At 52.1% G+C, this 17,405-nt stretch overlaps 1 protein-coding gene across 1 annotated transcript in view; it reads left to right on the top strand.

Moving 5' to 3' along the window:
- Positions 1-3,382: 3,382 nt before the first annotated feature.
- The window catches only part of Atp6v1b1 (ATPase, H+ transporting, lysosomal V1 subunit B1), a 15,839-nt gene continuing 1,816 nt past the window's right edge, over positions 3,383-17,405 (top strand). Inside the window, exons 1-11 of the mRNA NM_134157.3 lie at positions 3,383-3,568; positions 10,220-10,275; positions 12,473-12,571; positions 12,749-12,842; positions 13,216-13,293; positions 14,133-14,272; positions 15,091-15,192; positions 15,753-15,850; positions 16,554-16,677; positions 16,919-17,069; positions 17,215-17,297. Of these exons, the coding sequence (NP_598918.1) occupies positions 3,451-3,568; positions 10,220-10,275; positions 12,473-12,571; positions 12,749-12,842; positions 13,216-13,293; positions 14,133-14,272; positions 15,091-15,192; positions 15,753-15,850; positions 16,554-16,677; positions 16,919-17,069; positions 17,215-17,297 (1,143 nt within the window). The 5' untranslated portion in view covers positions 3,383-3,450. The remainder of the gene's footprint in view (positions 3,569-10,219; positions 10,276-12,472; positions 12,572-12,748; positions 12,843-13,215; positions 13,294-14,132; positions 14,273-15,090; positions 15,193-15,752; positions 15,851-16,553; positions 16,678-16,918; positions 17,070-17,214; positions 17,298-17,405) is intronic.

Below are 17,405 nucleotides of genomic sequence, written 5' to 3' on the forward strand. Positions count from 1 at the left end.
TGGTGGCACAAAGTAAGTTTTCCCATTCCAAAAGGGATAAATGGGACTTGCTGTTCCACTGCCGTGAACAGACACCATGACCCAGGCAACTCTTATAAGCACAACATTTAATTGGGGCTGGCTTACAGTTTCAGAGGTTCAGTCCATTATCATCACGGCTTGACATATGGCAGTGTGCAGGCAGACATGGTACTGGATGGAGAAGGAGTTCTATATCCTGATCTGTAGGCAGCAGAAGGATTGATTGCCTTCCACAGGCAGCCCGAAGGAGGCTCTGATTCCACAATGGGCAGAGCTTGAGCATATGAGACCTCAAAGCCCATCTACACAGTGACACACTTCCTCCAACAAGGCCACACCTACTTCAATAAAGCCACACCTCCTAATAGTGCCACTCCCCATGGGCCAAGCACTGAAACACGTGAATCTGTGGGGGCCAAACTATTCAAGCCACCACATAACAAGAAAAGACTGGGCCAAAGTAAGACCAGAGCCCAGCAGGGTAAATACAAATCTTGTAGCTCTGGAACCTGGGACCAAGAATCCAGACAGAAATATGAAGGTGTCAATGGGCTTGAGTAGCTCTGTCCCTTAGCTCTGCCACTCACAACACATGTAAGCTCGCTGTGCCTGCAGCTTTCCTCCAACAGACATTGATGGCCCTATCATCTCCACTACCCTCAGAGTTCCATGCAATGGCTTCTCAAGGCCTCCTTGCAGGGGATTCAACCCTGCCACACATGACCTGGCCTTAACAGCTTTCTCGAACCTTGTGCAAGCCTCCATGAACATGTAACTCCTACATTTTATGCCTGTAAAACCAGCAATGTGTGGATGCAGCTGCTAAGTTCTGCTATCAGCCTGAGATGTGATCTGGTCCCTTCTACCACAGCTAGAGTAGGTTCGGTGCTCTCCAGCAATGAGATCAGAAAACACTTAGGGGTTCCTCAGTGCAGGCTCTCTCCTGTCAACTGAATTTGAATTTTCACAAGTTGGAGCATCTGATGGGTGGGTTTGCCTTCAGAGCCCATTTCCTATTGTCCCAGAACAGAGTATCACGGTTCTCTTTAATGGTTCCAACCTCTCTCACAGTGACAGCTGCTTTTTTTTTTTACCCTGCTTTGTCTGTAACTCTAAACTCACTCTCTTTTTTTGAGAAACTGCATCAGTCAAATCTTTGCTCTGCATGCTGCTATCCTTCACTGTAGACCTGCAGAAGAGCGCCGAGCAGGAGCCATGCTACAGCCTGGATGCTGTCCTGATGTTTTAATGACTTTTCTATTGCAGTGATAAGTCACCACAGCCAAGGCAATGCATAGAAGAGCTGTTTGGGGCCCATAGTTGCAGAGAGTTAGAGTCTATGGCCATCGTGGTGGGGTGCACAGCAGCAGGCAGGCAGGCAGGCAGGCAGGCATGGTGCTGGAGCAGCAGCTGGAAGCTCAAGTCCAGATCCACAAACAGAAAGAAGCAGAGACAGAACACTGGAAATGACGCAAATCTTCTGAAACCTCAAAGCCCACCCCAAGTGCCATGACTCCTTCTAGTCCTTCCCAAACAGTTCCACCAACTAAGAACCTAGTATTCAAACATATTAGCCTATGGGGGACATTCTCATTCAGACCACACACCTGCCATGAAATTCCCTCTGCCAAACAGATTAGTCCATTATGACTGAATTCAGCACCATTCAAATTCTCAGGACATGGGCAGAATAAACTCAGATTCTTTTCCAGAATATAATCTGAATAACTGCTAGTCCATTTCTTCATAAAGTTCTTGTTCCCTTCTGAAACGTCATGTGCTGGGCTCCCACTGTCCACATATCTCTCTCAGTCTTCACCAGAATGGCTCATTAAGCTCCTCTTACACCATTCTGGGGCTGAAAAACGCTTTCACATTCTTCTCACAAACCATTTGCAGAGGCTTAAAAACCACATGGTCAGGTTTATAGTAACAACTCCACTCCTGGTACCAGTTTTCCGTATTACTTACTTCTTCATTGCTATGACAAAGTATCTAGTAGAAAAAAAAAACTTAATGAAGGAAAAGTTTATTTTGGTTCATGTTTTGAGATTGCAATCAATGTTGTGTTTTATAAAAATATAGGGAGAGAGAGGAATATGTTTGGTGAATGTATAGTCAGGTGTCAAAGAAAGAGGTGCCTCTGCTGGCCCATGTTAGTTCATTCCTCTCCTTGAGGGACCAGCCATATATAGAATAGAGTTTATTCAGGGCATGGGGAGGGGAGTTGAGAGAGTAGTAGAGACTGCTAATGGCAGAGAGAGAGAGTAGAGGAGTAGAAGCCAGCCATGAGAATGTAGAGAGAGGGGGGGAGGGGAGTGGGGAGAGAGGAGAAGCAGAAGCAAGGAGACAGAACAGGAGCAAGAGAGTAAAAGAGAGAGGAGGGGGCAAGCAGCCTCTTTTATACTGAGTCAGGCACATCTGGCTGTTGCCAGGTAACTGTGGGGTGGAGCCTAGACAAAAGGCAAGCAGTCAGTATGGTAGGAAGGCATAGTGGTGGTGGTAGCAGTAGTTGGGGTCAGGGGACTGGCTATACTTTCTACATGATTCTAATTCCTGTCAATTTGGCAGCCAAAGTTAGTCATCACATGTAATTACCCACAATGGTAGCATTTTAAATATCTAGCATAATTTCACACAGAAAAGTAACACTGGGACCACAGGCACACACTTACATCATTTCTTCAGCTATGCAGACTCATGGAAGCAAACAGGAGACTGCTCCTTTATAGCCACACACAATCTCCAACAGAAGAGTTCTTTGACAGAATGAGAAGCATGAGAGAGGGAGCAGAGACATGAGATGGACCAGTGCTGGAGAGTGGTGGGGAAGACAGCGCAGACTGACTCAAGGAACATGGTAGCTTCCTGCAGGAGGTGGCCTGAAGCTGGCCAGGAGATGACCCTCAAAGATGACAAAATGATGGAATTGGAGAGGGAAGGGTACCCGGGTATGGTTCAGGACAAAGGGGGCAGGTTGAGAAGATAACCTGCCAGGTACAGGGCATGAGGAGACCAAGGAGTCATACAGTGGGAGATAGGGACCTGTTTTTTTTTTTTTTAAAAAAAAAAAGGAAAAACTGAAGCCACACTCACTATGGAAACTGCACTGAGGGACCTCTGGGCACAGAGGTTAGAAGAGGTGCTATGCACCTTGCTCCGTCCTTCATTGCAAGCTTTCAGGACTGAGTGGGGGCAGCCACTACAGGCTCTGCTCAGCCCATGCCTGAGAAACCTTGGGAGCTGGCGCATACCAGCTTCCCTGTTTACAGTCAACCTGGCAGAGGAGGGGAGGGAAGCAGAAACATAAGGAAGGGGAGGGGTGGCTGCTGGCACAGGCTGAGCAGCCCGCTCCAGCTCCAGATAAAACTGAAGTCTTAGAGCTACCACCAGGCTTCTCAGGCACTAGCTCCCAGCTCTCCACACGCCATGGCCACAACAGTAGACAGCAGGTCCTCGGGATTCACTGGCAATAGCTGTGACCCAGGCACAGCCCAAGAGCATGTGCAGGCTGTGACCCGAAACTACATCACCCACCCCCGAGTCAGTGAGTATTCATGTCCAGCTGGTGAGGGGAGTGGGCTGCTGGATCGGTGCTTTTTGCCTCAGAGAAAGAGGGCCAAGACCTAGGGAGGAGATCAGGGCCTCTGAGTCCAGAAGAACTGTGTAGTATCACCTCTATGTAAAGCCTGCACATGGGTCACCTCTGCGGGTGGCAGGCGGGATTGAGGTCCCCATTCAAGCTGACCCAGAGGAGAGGGTTGAGTAACAACTATTATCATCAGGATCCTATCGTCCAAAGTCCAAAGAGAGAGGGAGAGTGAAAGTGAGACAGACAGACAGGCAGGCAGGCAGGCAGGCACAGACAAAGATAGACAGCTTGAGATTGAGACTAAGACAGAGACAGTGGGAGGGAAGAAGGGAGGGAGCGAAGTAGGGATGGAGGGAGGGAGAGAGGAGGAGGGACGGGGAGGAGGGAGGAAGGGAGGGAAGAAGAATACAGGGGAGCATGTGTGGATGAGCAAATGGATCTGTATAGTAATGTGTATAGCAGTATAGTCAGTGGGCACTTGGCTTGAGGAATTCAGTATCCAGTGTGTTGTGCCAATGGATGCCTGAATCACCTTCTAGTGGGGAGAATCTATCCATAGAAACATGTACAAGAAAGGCAGTCTCTACTGGGCGGGGCACAAAATGTGCAATGGCATGTGTGTGCATGCTTGTATGCACAGGGTGGAGGTGAGGTGTGTGCATGTGTGTGGGCATGCGTGTGTATGTGTGTGGGCACAGGCACAGGTGCGGGTACGGGTGCCTGAATATAATGTACATGTATGTTCAAGTGGATTCATGCATACATGAAGTGTAACTGCAGCAATGTATGTATACTGTTGGGTTAAGACCATGTATTGGTTCACACATGGTGTGCCTCTCTCATCTGGTCAGGAGGCAACTGTGCCTGATCTGGAGGGGTGAGCCACACCAGTGTTATGCATAGAAAACCTGGAAAGTCCCACAGGGCCAAAGCCACCCCTCATGTTCTTGTCCAAGGTCACTCTCCCTGGCCTGGTAGTCTCAGGCAGCCCAGCTCTCTGGAGTAAACCAGCCTGAGTGGCCCCAGCTGAACAGAGCCTGAGGCTCCTAAACAGGGTGTGTGGGGGTGGAGTGGGGAGATGGAGCTAGACAAGGCCACTCCTTCTTCTGACTCCAGGGCCACCCAACCCAACGGAGTAGGTGCAGTGTATATACAGGGTACCCCACGGCTGAGCTCAGAGCAATCGGATCACCTTTCAGCCTTCGGGGAGCACAGCCCTGGGTGCTGGGAGTGTGTCTGAGGCTGATACAGACGCCTTGTGCACCAATTATGGAGAAAGGTGCAAGGGGGCAGGCCAGGCTTCTCCCAGAGGCCAGAGGTTGCCTCCTATGCAAAAGCTTGGGTCATGAGAGCCCAGAAATCAGAGGAGAAAGGGCACCATTGTGCCCAGGTTTGAGGCTGTTCGATCCTCTGCCCCACAGGCTCTCCCACCTGCGGGCACAGGAGAGCTGCCAGGTTGGGTGGGGCGGGAGTCTAGACCTCCAGGCTCAGCTTTCCTTCTGGAATGTGGCTCTACAGGGATCTGCAAGGATCTCCCAGTACAACCTTTGTGCAGCCTCACCTCGCCCACCACTTTCTCCTCCAGGTGGGAGGGCTCAAGCTAGAGCAGACTCTTGCCAGTTTCCTCCTGCGGGGAACCAGAATGTGTTTATTGTCAACACCCTGTAGGTTATGACACCCACCCCCACCCACCCACCCAAGACAATAAGATCATGTTCACAGCGACACAGCAAAGGCTATGGAAAGATGCCTTCCAGGTTCTGCAGTGGTACCATCACCTTACCACAAGCTGACAGTCCTCACAGGATATCCCTAGAGGCTTGGCTAGCCCTCCAAGGACACCCTCCTAGCCTGGGGTCAGCCTCGTTCCTCATTCCCCTTCATTTATCTTGGGTACCTGGGAGATGTTCTTTCTGAGAGGTGTGGTGAAGAGTGGGAGCTGTTGTCCCCCTTAGACAGGTAGGCTGTCTCCTTTGCCCTCCTCTCTGGCTGCCAGGCACTCTACTCTGAACTGCCTCCACCATTAGCTCAGGCTGGAGAACCTGGAGAACAGAACGGGACAGGGAGCCTAGGCAATGGGCCAGCCCAGAGGGTCAGAGCCCCAAGGGCTCTTGTAGTCTCGCTTAGAGTCTGGCCATCACAGGGTACAACTGTGGTGGAAGAGTGTCTTAATGCTAGGCTGAGGGACCAAGTTGGCCAGAAGCGTGGGGGCAAAACAGGGTTGGGGCTGGACATGGGCGCTAGCAATATCCACCCTGGGAAGCAGGACCCTCCTCATCCAGTGGAGCTACCCTTACTCCCCCAAGAGTCTCTGCTCATTGTGGAGGGACAGCTTCCTGTGGTCGATTGGTAGAGCATTGCATTGGGGGGGGGGGCTGGTGTGTGTGTGTGTGTGTCCAGCTTGTGCAAAGGTGCAAAAGGACAAGTGGGAGGGATGGTGCCAGGTCAGGTCATTAACCCAGAGTCTGAGAGCCAAAGGGGAGGAAGTTACAGTAGGGTCCTAACAAGCAGGTTTGACTCTAAGACCCATTTTCCAGTGGGGACCCCTCCCCCAGCCCCCCCCCCCAGCTGGGATGGGGCTGAGGAGCAAGATCTGCTGCCCTAGGGTTGCCCCAACCCTGGCCTCCAGCCTGCTTTGGGGGGGGAGGTGGAGGGGGTGGCTAAGACAGGACAGTGCAGGTGTAGCTGGGGCCTGCGCTAATTAGGGCCTTGTAGGAGCCCTGCTGAGTCTTTCAAGAGAAGGCGCCTGGGACCATGGGGGTAGGGAGCTCTCTTCCACCCTGCAGCCCCCAAAGCAACTCCAGTGTCAGAGACAATGGAAGGGGTTAGGCAGAGCAGAGAGTGTCTGCTGAGTCTGGAGAAAGCCCATTGAGCCAGTGCCCTGAGGTCAGAGGAGCCAGCTCGCTCCTGGCAGCTCATCATCCTGTTTCTTTCTTCAGGGTCAAGTGGGACGTCCCCGGGTGGGCAGTGGCCATAATCCCTGATTGCCCCAGAACCAGCTGCATCTCTCCACCTCAGTTTACCTCTCTAGGCAAGGGACACAGCCAGGGTGCCCACCAGCCAGGGAGATCTTGGGTGCTTGGTTTCTTTTTGCCCGAGTCCTAACTGGATGACCAAAAGCCACGTGTGTTGGCATGCCTATACACCTAACTCCCAGGAGGATGTGACAGGAGGATGGCCACAGGCTTGAAGTTAGCCTGGTCAATAAGAGTGAGTTTGAAGCAAGCCTAAACTGTGAATGCCATCCAGCTGCCACCAGTCAAGGCAAATAAACGACAACTGGAATGGGGCAAGAGTGAAACCATTTCAGTCACACACACGGACACAGACACAGACACATGCACTCACACATGCACACACACACACACATAGAACCAATAAAACCAGATGGCTCTGAGAAAAGATCTAGTCTCATGTTGGAGTCTACAATCCCTCAAGGTGCCCATCTGTGGTTCCAGGGATTTTCAGCGGGGAAGAGGTTGGGTAGCCAGCGCTGGGGGAGGTAGGCAAGGGCAAGGCCTGAAGGGCTTGCAGTCGCTGTTGACTAGAAACTGGTACTTGAGTAGCTTTTTACAGTGAGGCCTCCATGCTACAGAGAGCTATGTCTTCCTCCAGTCACTCTGCCATCCCTGTCTAGAGCCAGGTGTGCTGAGATGACTCAGAGACCTCACAGGGGTCACCACGTGGTCTGGTCTGAGCAAAAATATGATCTCCCTACCCGAGTTCCAGAGGGTCAAGCAGGTCCCCCATTGCCCCCCCCCCCCACACACACACACTCCACTTCCTCCTTTATATCAAGCAGGGTGCCCAGCCTCTAATCCCTAACATCCATTTGCAGGTACCCTCTCTCCAGGTAAAACTGCTGGACCTCAGGGTTAATAGAGATTTCCCAGGGCAGACTGTGCAGTCTTGAGGTTGGGGAGCAGACTGTAAGAGAAGAGAGCAGAAAGGCCTGTCTCCCAGGTTTGTGAGACTAGAACTGATTCCTTTGGGCTTTATGGCTCTCTTCCCTCCTGAGACAAGACACTCTGACCTACACACCCTGCAGTCTCTTGACCCTTGGCTCACTGCTGTGATCCCCCAACACGCTGGATCTAGCAAAATGCCAGCTCTCCTCAGGCTTGCTTGGGTGCTGCTCCTGGTCCTGCCTCTGCTGGTCTCACCAGCTCCACTCTGTACCATTTTCAGTGGGTATAATTTCATCAGAACATATGCCACAAGGCCCTCCAGCTTCCCACCCCCCCCCCCAAACTATACATATTTGTCCTCTTGTCTTTTCCTCTGTGGTCCTCAGAGGCAGGCAGGAGCTCAGATGTGGCCCCTGTGCTGGGCCTCGGGATTCCCATCTGGCTTGGGACCAAGGTGGAGATGCCTGCTGGTTCTGATGTGGGACCCATGGGAATACTGAGCTCCTGGAACCAGAACTCAACCAGCCCTACGCACTGCCTGGTGTCTGCCTTGTGCTGAGCACAGCAGAGGCCATCCCTGACAGCTCTCCCCAACTAGAAGCCAGTCTAGGGGAGTCATGAATCCTCTCTAAGCCTCTCTCTCCCTCAAGGCACTGAGGAGCTAAAAAACAGGCTTTCTTTCAACTCTGCCATGGGCACTTCCTACAGCTCCCTGGGGCTGCTTGGAAGACTCCCCTAACCTTGAGGGCAACCTGAGAGTGTTTCTTCCCTGAGCACCCAATCTGGCTCAAGTCTATCTCACTGACCCTTCATCTCTTTTACCTCCTGGTTTCACACCTCGCCTACCCATCTTGGACTCTATGAGTCCCACCCACCCTGTTCTTCACCTCACTCAACTTTCCTGAGCTTCCCATCTTAGCATCCCTGTCGTTTCGTATAGCTTCATAACGCCATGCTCACTCTGTCTCTTCCATTGGTACTCCATTTGAGTGAGCAGTTATTTTCCTTGATTAGTGGCACCTGGATGGCATTCAGTAGCTAGAACAGATATGCTTCAAGAAAGGAAGGAAGGAGGAAGAGAGGACAGACAACAGGGAACAGGGAATGATCGGAGGGAGCAGGGCCAGGGCTGGCCTGTAAGAAGCCCTTCAGTGGGGACGTTGTGGGTTTCTTCCAAGGAAGCTAGAGGTGGAAGAAGAGAAGGAGCCTCCAGGGGAATGTGCCTGATGACCAATGTAGCCATCCTCCTGTGAGACCAGGTGCAGCGGGAGGCTGAGGGGAGCCATTGGCCATGGGTGATAAGGCTGGTGAGGGACAAATGCAGAATAGGGAGTGGGCCCTCCACTCCGGGAGGGGCTTCTGGATGCTGCCTCTGATAAAGGTAGAGTAAGGGAATGGGGTGTCCTGCACTGGCCGCCTGAGCTCAGCCTTGAGTTTTGCATAGTTCTCACCCTGGGAAGGACCTTACAAAGATTAGCAGAAGAACGGCCTTGCACATCTGTTCCTTCTGCTGCACACATAATGCAGCTTAAATGACTGCGGAGAGCACAGACACGGGCTTCTGCTGGGGCCAGTGTGGGCTGGTGGGGAGCACAGGGTAGGCCTATTCCCAGATCTCCCACAAGCATGCCAGTGACTCTAAGCCAGGATTTTCCCAGTCCCAGGCCCAGGCCCATGTGCCCATCTCCCCTAACTCTGTGGTCAGTGAGTGACCCAGTTTCTTCCCAGCACCCCATTCATCTGGTGTGGCTAAATTACTTGTCTCTAGTGTATTACTGGTGCACCCCAGAATCCCTGAGAGAGACTAGTTATGGTACTCCCTTACCACAAACAAGGAATCATGGCTTCCTCAGAGTCCCTGAGCTAGTGTCAGCAGGACCAAAGGTAGGATTCCTGGCTGAAAGTCCATGGATCTTACCCTGGGAGCTGAGTTCTCTTCTCACTGTGGTGTGTGTGTGTGTGTGTGTGTGTGTGTGTGTCTGTCTGTCTGTCTGTCCTGTATGTGTGTACTCTTCTTCCTGGTAACACCCTTCCCTCCCCCACAGGATGCCCAGAGAGCTGGTGGGACATGGCCAGGGCTTGGCGGAGGAAACAGAGGGCTACAGCGCCCCTCATCCCACAGAGCTCATCAGTGCAGGGTGAAGGGAGGGCAGCGGGGGCCTGGGGAAGGGTCCAGGAGGCCACAGCTGTGGCCCAGAACCTTTTGGAACATTTGAGTGGAGTTGGGAAGAGGGAGTAGGGGAGGTGGGGGTTGAGGCCAGAGGGGAAGCACATGGGGTAGGGAGCGCAGCAGGCCTGGGCAGGACTCTGAGGAGGCCTCTGCCCCCATGCCCTCCTCCAGCATCCTGCAGGTGTCGAGACAGTGGGGGGTCTGTGGCAGGGGCTTGACCCTTACAGCAATGGTGGCTGGTGCTGTCACAGCTAATGACCCTGATGGCCCAAGCTGAGGAGGAGTGGGGGTGCACAGAAGGCAGGGGACAGAGAATGATTCTCTCTCTCTCTCTCTCTCTCTCTCTCTCTCTCTCTCTCTCTGTGTGTGTGTGTGTGTGTGTGTGTGTGTGTGCACGCACGCATATGTACCTTTCTCTGTGTGTAAATGTGTGTGTGCATGAATGTGTGTGCACATGTATATTCTCTTGGAGGTAGAGCAGAGTGGGACTCAAGGGTGAGACCCTCACACACCCCTCCCCTCCCCCAGCCTATAGGACAGTGTGCAGCGTCAATGGGCCTCTGGTGGTGCTGGACCAGGTCAAGGTAAGACGCTTCAGTCTCTCTCCTGGCTCCTAGGCTATACCCAGGATTTCTTTTAAGAATTAAGACCTTGTCTTAATTCTTTTTAATTCTGTCGCTCCTCGAATAACCTGCAAAGTTTCTTCTTGTCTGTGGAAGGCTGTAAAAACCATAAGCACGCAGGGCCCAGGGCTGGGGAGGTGGGGGCTGGGGTGAGTGCTGGCCCTGGGAATCCGGTTTTACCCAGGCTGGCCCTCCTTTGTCTCTTGGTCTCTCCCTCTACCCCACACGACCCTCGAGCTAGAGATCAAACCCAGGGCCTTATGCACCACGCCAGGCAAGCACTGAATCCTGAGCTGCAGTTCTCTGTCTGATTTTGTTAAGCCAGTTTATTGCCTGGTTTCTTTTAGACCCGAGTTGGTATTCTCTGTTGAATTTTTCCTCTTTAGGCAGACAGTCAGATCTCTCCAGTGAGAGGACAAACACTGGGGACAAGGGTGGTTTCTGATAAGACCCCCGGCTCACACGGAAGGGAGCAGAGAAGGAAAGAGTGGAACTTTTGCTGTAGCACTCATTTCCTCTGTCTCTCTGCTCTTGGTCGCCCTCTTGTGGTTGAGATTACCACTTCGGAGCAATTAGGGTTGGGAAGGGCCACAACCCCTCACCGAAGGAGAAAAGGACAAACAAAACCACCTTCAGTGACAGTCATCGCTGAAAATCTAAGAAGGAAAACCTTGGGAGAGTGGCTCCACCCTGGTTACTAGTCTATCCACCTCTCCCAAGACCCGTAAGGTCACTAGCGTGTGACCTTATAAGAGGACAGAATGACAGCCACGACGACGATGATAACTTCTGGCACTAAAACATGTCACCAAGTGTTATTATATTTTAATAGCAAAAATAAAGCATGCTCCTTGTACCCCGAGAAACAAAGGAAAGACTGTTAATTGCCTGATCCGTTGTCTCCAGCCCTGTGAAACCTGGAGCTCATATACAGGTGAACAGTGCAGGTGTGGAGAGACACCTGTACCTCTGTTGGACGGTGACCCAGCAGGCTGGGTTTCTTGGTATACTGATATTTGTGGGGCTTAACCTTCTATGTCAACTAGATTTTAGGATCACCTAAGAGACGTGCAATTTGGGCATGTGTGTAAGAGCTTTTCCAGAGCAGTTTAATTAAGAATGGAAGACTTGCCCAGAATGTGAGTGGCAACATCCCCTAAGGTGGGGTCCCGAGCTGAATAAAAAGGGGAAGGGGAACAGAAGCTGAGCACCAGAACTCATCTCTCCTTGTGACCCATCACCTCAAGTTCTGCCCAAGCCTTTCCCACCATGGGGAGCTGTATCCTCTCAGACCATGAGCCAAGACAAAGACTTCTCTAAGTCGCATTTGTCAGGCAAAGAAAAAGAAAAGAAAAAAGCTAATATGGACTTGGTGAGCAATCCCACTCTGTTTTCAGGTTCTGCTGCTACAAATGGTTCATGAACCACACATCCTTTTGTGCTGATTCTCTCTTTGCTCTAAGATAGAGCTACAAAGAGAACTGTGTGTCCAAAGGGTATATGTATGTAAGGATAATTATTGGCAGCAAGTGTGTCAGGAGCAGTGTGAGAGCTTAGCAAACTCACCACCTTGGATGCTACCCTCAGTGCCACAGTAAATATACAGATAAATATTGGTGTGAGGCAGGAGTGCTTGCTCTGAAGGGTGCAGTGACTCCCAGCAGGGTCTGTGGAAGGACCCAGCCATCTCACGTCCCACATCCCTGTAGCCCCTCAGTGTGTTCTCATCTATGATGTTGCCGTAAGCAACCACTTTAGTGGCTGAGCCCTCTACCTTGCCTGTCCCTCTCTCCCTCCCTCTCCCCTCCCCCTTCCCCTTCTTCCTCTCCTTCTTCCTTTCCTTCTTCCTCCTCTCCTTCTTCCTCTCCCTCCTTCTCCCTCCCTCTTCTCTTTCTTTTCAGGAGCCACCAGAGGCCAACTGCAGCTACAATAATCATGTAGGTAATTAGACACATGCCACAAACTTGCACCAAGGAAAGAACTTTGGCTCTAACACATGCTCCTGATTAAAGTCCCAGGTCACTCCAGCGTGCCCCTCCCAAACAAGATCCCCTTCTCCACATCAGGGCACAAGAAAACAGACAGTAGTTTAAGATCAGAAGGAGGAGAAACGGGGAGGTAGCATGGCTTCACCTTGGGTGGCTCTTCTCCCTGACAGTTTGCCCAGTATGCTGAGATTGTCAACTTTACCCTCCCTGATGGTACTCAGAGGAGTGGCCAGGTGCTTGAAGTGGCTGGGACCAAGGCCATTGTTCAGGTAAGTGTACCAATTCTAAGAATGAACTCACAGTTCCAATGCTATCTTACAAGCCTTGGAGGGAAGACAGACCTATGTCCCAGAGAACACCCTGCTCAGAGCTGCACACTGTGGGCCTTCAGTGGGAAGCCCCACTCTTTTCAGACAAGCCACTCAGCAATGATGCCTAACTCACAGGTGTTTGAAGGGACTTCAGGGATTGATTCCCAGAAGACCACATGTGAATTCACAGGGGACATCCTGCGGACTCCTGTGTCAGAAGACATGCTGGGTGAGAGTGGGGAAGATATTCTCTCTCTCTCTCTCTCTCTCTCTCTCTCTCTCTCTCTCTCTCTCTCTCTCTCATCCCTAGTGCAGGGCCCAGCACATAGACCATGCTCTACAATGAAATGGTGAGGCTAAGTCATTACAGGTGCAGGTTGAAAGGGATGGCTAAGCACTTCCTTACTTCAGCCTGATTCTCTGATAAGTGACCAACCTGGGCCTAGGCCAGTGGACAGGATGACCCCAAAATGCCTTGTCTGTAGTAGCTGGGAGCTGAGGAGGTGGGACCAGGGTAATGAGACTCTGCAAGGGTATGAGGAGCTGGTGGTCTTGCAGATGCGGGGACACTAACATCCTCCTGCACCCTTTGTGCCTCCCAGGTCGGATTTTCAATGGCTCTGGCAAACCCATTGACAAAGGACCTGCTGTCATGGCAGAGGAGTTTCTGGACATCAATGGTAAGAGAGCAGAGGCTGCTCATGGCTTGGAGGACACAGCACCAGCAACTGTTTGATCTAAGCCATTCTTTCTGCGACCCACAGATCCAGGCCAAGTGGTGCTAACCCCATGGTGATCAGATGAACAGGCAGATCAGCAAAGGCCCCTCTGTCCTCAGATCCACCATAGACCCCCCAAACTGCCCCTGGCACTCCATTCTGTCATTGTACAGTGCCTCTGGCTATTACTCTCTGTGGTCTTCAGTTCCATAAGCCCTCTCCCAGGAGCTGGGACGATGGGGAGTGGGCACAGCAGAGACGGAGCCCTTCCCAGGAACCCAGCTATTTTTGAGGAGACCTTCCTGACTTCCCCACCCTCAGCCCATTGGTTTTCTGAGAGAGTAATGGGGACCTGTGGAACCCCCTCCTTTGACCAGGCCACACACCAAGCTAGTGGTAAAACACACATCTGTTCACACCTCATCTTTGAACCACCCTCTGGTTCTCTGAATACCACTCAAGTGCCTAGGAGTTGAGGAGGACTGTCTAGCTAAGAGCCTCACTTTCTCTAAGGTGCTAGGACAATGCCATCTATGATAGCATGGATGAATGGCTGATTAAACTTGAAACTGCCCCTGGCACTATTCAAATGAAAGGAAGTTTCATTTTTAAAATGCACCTAATATGAACAAGAGAAATGGGTGTCATGCCTGTGCCTGGGTGACACTGTGCACACAGAGCACAGTTCCATTGTTACAGAAGCTGCTGTTAAACAGGCTGGTTGGCGAACAGAGACCATGGGGGTTGGTGGTACAGGAATGAGTTGGAGCCTTAACCTGGCTCCACGCTCACTCTCCCAGGCCAGCCAATCAATCCCCATGACCGAATCTACCCCGAGGAGATGATCCAGACGGGAATCTCCCCCATTGATGTCATGAACAGCATCGCTCGTGGCCAGAAGATCCCCATCTTCTCTGCGGCTGGGCTCCCCCACAATGAGGTAAGGGATGTATAACCAAGGACCAGGGACAATCAGAGGCCTGGGCTTCTAGGCGAGCACCAAACCCTTCTGTGCCAAGTAGAGCGTAGGCATCACCAGTACTTACCCTGCTGGTGCTTCCTGGCCACTCAAGGTCAGGGCTGCATAACAGACACTCCCAACACACACAGTCTCAGGGAAGGGCTGCATGCTGTCCCTAGTAGGTGGAGTGCTCACTGGTTTCAGAGAGCCCAAGCAGACTCCAGTGTAAAAAGCCTGCTTAGCTGAGCCACAGCCTGTCCCAGGCAGTCCCTGTACTGGTAGTGTTTGCCTGGCTACCGCCACCAGGTTCCATGGCTCAGAACCTCATGAGCCATGAGGTTCTCTCAGAGCCACTGGTATGACAAGGTTTCCAGATATCCCTTCCTCACCATTCCTGATGATGCTCTTTCTCTTTCAAGAGTCTCTCTCCCTCCCCAACACATCTTGGTTTGGAACAGAGGGCTCACGTGGCCACACAGTTTATAGTCTCACGTAGTTCCAGCAGGCCTCGGGAGGAGCACGCACTGAAAGGCTCAGCTATCCTCAGCTAAACTGCCTAAATCCACACCACAACTATTGTCCTTTGGGACTCAGTCCTGCTGATCCTTAGGAGCCACAAGACCAGACCATCCCCAACCTTGGGAAAGACTGCAGGATTCAGGGCAATTCCTTACTCTTCTGGGCTTGGACCCTCCCCATCCAAAGTCTCTATCAGCCCATCCTCCTCCGAGACGCTCAGCAGGCCAGACACGGAGCTCTGGCCCTGACAGTCTCCCTCCTGGCCCATCCTGTCTCAGATTGCAGCCCAGATCTGCCGCCAAGCCGGGCTGGTGAAGAAATCCAAGGCTGTGCTGGATTATCATGAAGACAACTTCGCCATTGTCTTTGCAGCCATGGGGGTAAGGAAAGCTGTGAGAAGCAGCCTTTCCTGCCTTGGCTCTAGCACAGCCTCTTCTGATGAGGGACAGACACCCAGTCCTGCATCCTAGGAAGCCCCTTAAAGTTCAGCCAGTTTGGAGACAGAGACCACAGCCTGACCAAACGGGCAGGGAAGGACTCAGTGACCAGGGCAGGGTGACCCTTGAGGCATCCCAAGGGCCATTGCAGCTATAAGATGGGCCATACTTGACTCAGAGAAGGAACCCAGGGGGCCTACGGAGACAAGATAGCTTCTGGAAGGGGGTACCTTGGGTGCAACGGGAGGCTGACAAGCTGTGTTGGGAAGTAACTAGCCAAGGGAAGGACAAGAAGAAGCTGGGTATAAAAAGGCTGATATTTGTGGTGTTGGGACCTGATGAGTCCTTCTTGAGCCCTAGGGCCACATCAGTGACTATTCACCTTTGACTGTTAAGCTGGTCAGACCCCAAGATTTGCTGAGAAAAGCTGGCTGCCCTTTATGACTAAGCCTTGCCCTTGGCCATATGGCCTGGGCCTATAGCACTCCTGGCTATGTGTCTAGGTGAACATGGAGACAGCCAGGTTCTTCAAGTCAGATTTCGAGCAGAATGGAACCATGGGAAATGTCTGTCTCTTCCTGAATTTGGCCAATGACCCTACGTGAGTGCTTCTATGTTGGGACTGCCTTTGGGGCCTGCCTCTTTTCTAGAACTGGGGTCCTGGGGGTTCGGGACATCTCAGAACTACAGCCATGGGCCAGAGTCTTGAGAAGAACTCTTGGTTGTGCAAGTATGGAAATCACAGCCTGGGACATGCTAGGGAGGCAGACCAGGACCCCACCTGCCCCTTCGCTTTCTTCATCCGTGTACCACACAGCTATTCCAGACAGGGAACCCTATGCCTGAGTCACCTCCATAAGGAAATACCACTGTTTGTGGCATTTGTTTAAGAAATGTTCTATTTTGAAAGTTTTAAAGATGGAGGTTTAAATCTGGGGTTCACATATGAAATTTAAAACCTAATAAATATCCTGCATATTAAGAAAATAACAGAACTCTGAAGGCTGAGACGGCATTGTTAAGGAGAGATTCACAGGCCCGGAGCCTCAGAACTGAAAGTGCCCAGCTAAAGGAAGCATGCTCAGGAGAACTTCTAGTAGGGAAGGGACATTTGGTTGTTTTTTTTTTTTTTGGGGGGGGGGGTCATCCTGGACAGTGGGAAAGGGAACATCAGCATTGCCAGAAAATGTCCACTCTTGAGAGCCATTGTCTTGACCAACTGACCTTACACTCAGTTCTGGGGCATCATGGGACCCAGGCCTGGGCTTCCAGGCTCCCTGAGCGCTGCCATGCTTGGCTTCCAGGATTGAGCGGATCATCACGCCACGTCTGGCACTGACCACGGCTGAGTTCCTTGCCTACCAGTGTGAGAAGCACGTGCTGGTGATACTGACTGACATGAGCTCCTATGCGGAGGCCTTGCGGGAGGTATGCTGGCTGAAAGTGTGAGATTCAAACCACCTCCTCCCTGTCTCTCTCGGCCTCACAGCCACCCTGATGAACAAGAGTTCTTTTATCTGGGCCTGCTCCTCAGTGAGTCCCAGGGCTCAGTCACAGGCTGGCCATTCCTCTTCTCTCCCCCCCCCCCACCCCCAGACCAACCTCCTAATCTCCTTTCCTGAATCTAGTCTTTCCTCTCCTGACATACCCATTGTTGTGGATACTGCAGGTCTCAGCTGCCCGGGAGGAAGTGCCAGGACGCCGTGGCTTTCCTGGATATATGTACACAGACTTGGCCACCATCTATGAGCGAGCTGGCCGTGTGGAGGGCCGGGGTGGTTCCATCACCCAGATCCCCATTCTCACCATGCCTAATGATGGTAGCCCCCCACCCGCCCTCCAGAGTCCTCCCTCCCTTTCCACCAGCCACCCCATCACCCCCATGATTAAAGCAGAACTCACATGTCCCAGTAGACGAGAGCCCACCCAGTCCCCATCCACTGAGGACAAGGCATTTGCTTGCAGATATCACCCATCCCATCCCAGACTTGACTGGCTTCATCACAGAGGGGCAGATTTATGTGGACCGACAGCTACATAACCGGCAGGTACTGTTCTCTCCAAATATCCACCCCCTTCCCTCCACATCTGCTCCCTTGCCACCAAGACATTGAAAAGTCCTGTATCACTCCTGTACAAGAAGGAGGAGAGGCCAG

This window comes from Mus musculus, chromosome 6, assembly GCF_000001635.26.
Source record: "Mus musculus strain C57BL/6J chromosome 6, GRCm38.p6 C57BL/6J".
Classification (NCBI taxonomy): domain Eukaryota; kingdom Metazoa; phylum Chordata; class Mammalia; order Rodentia; family Muridae; genus Mus; species Mus musculus.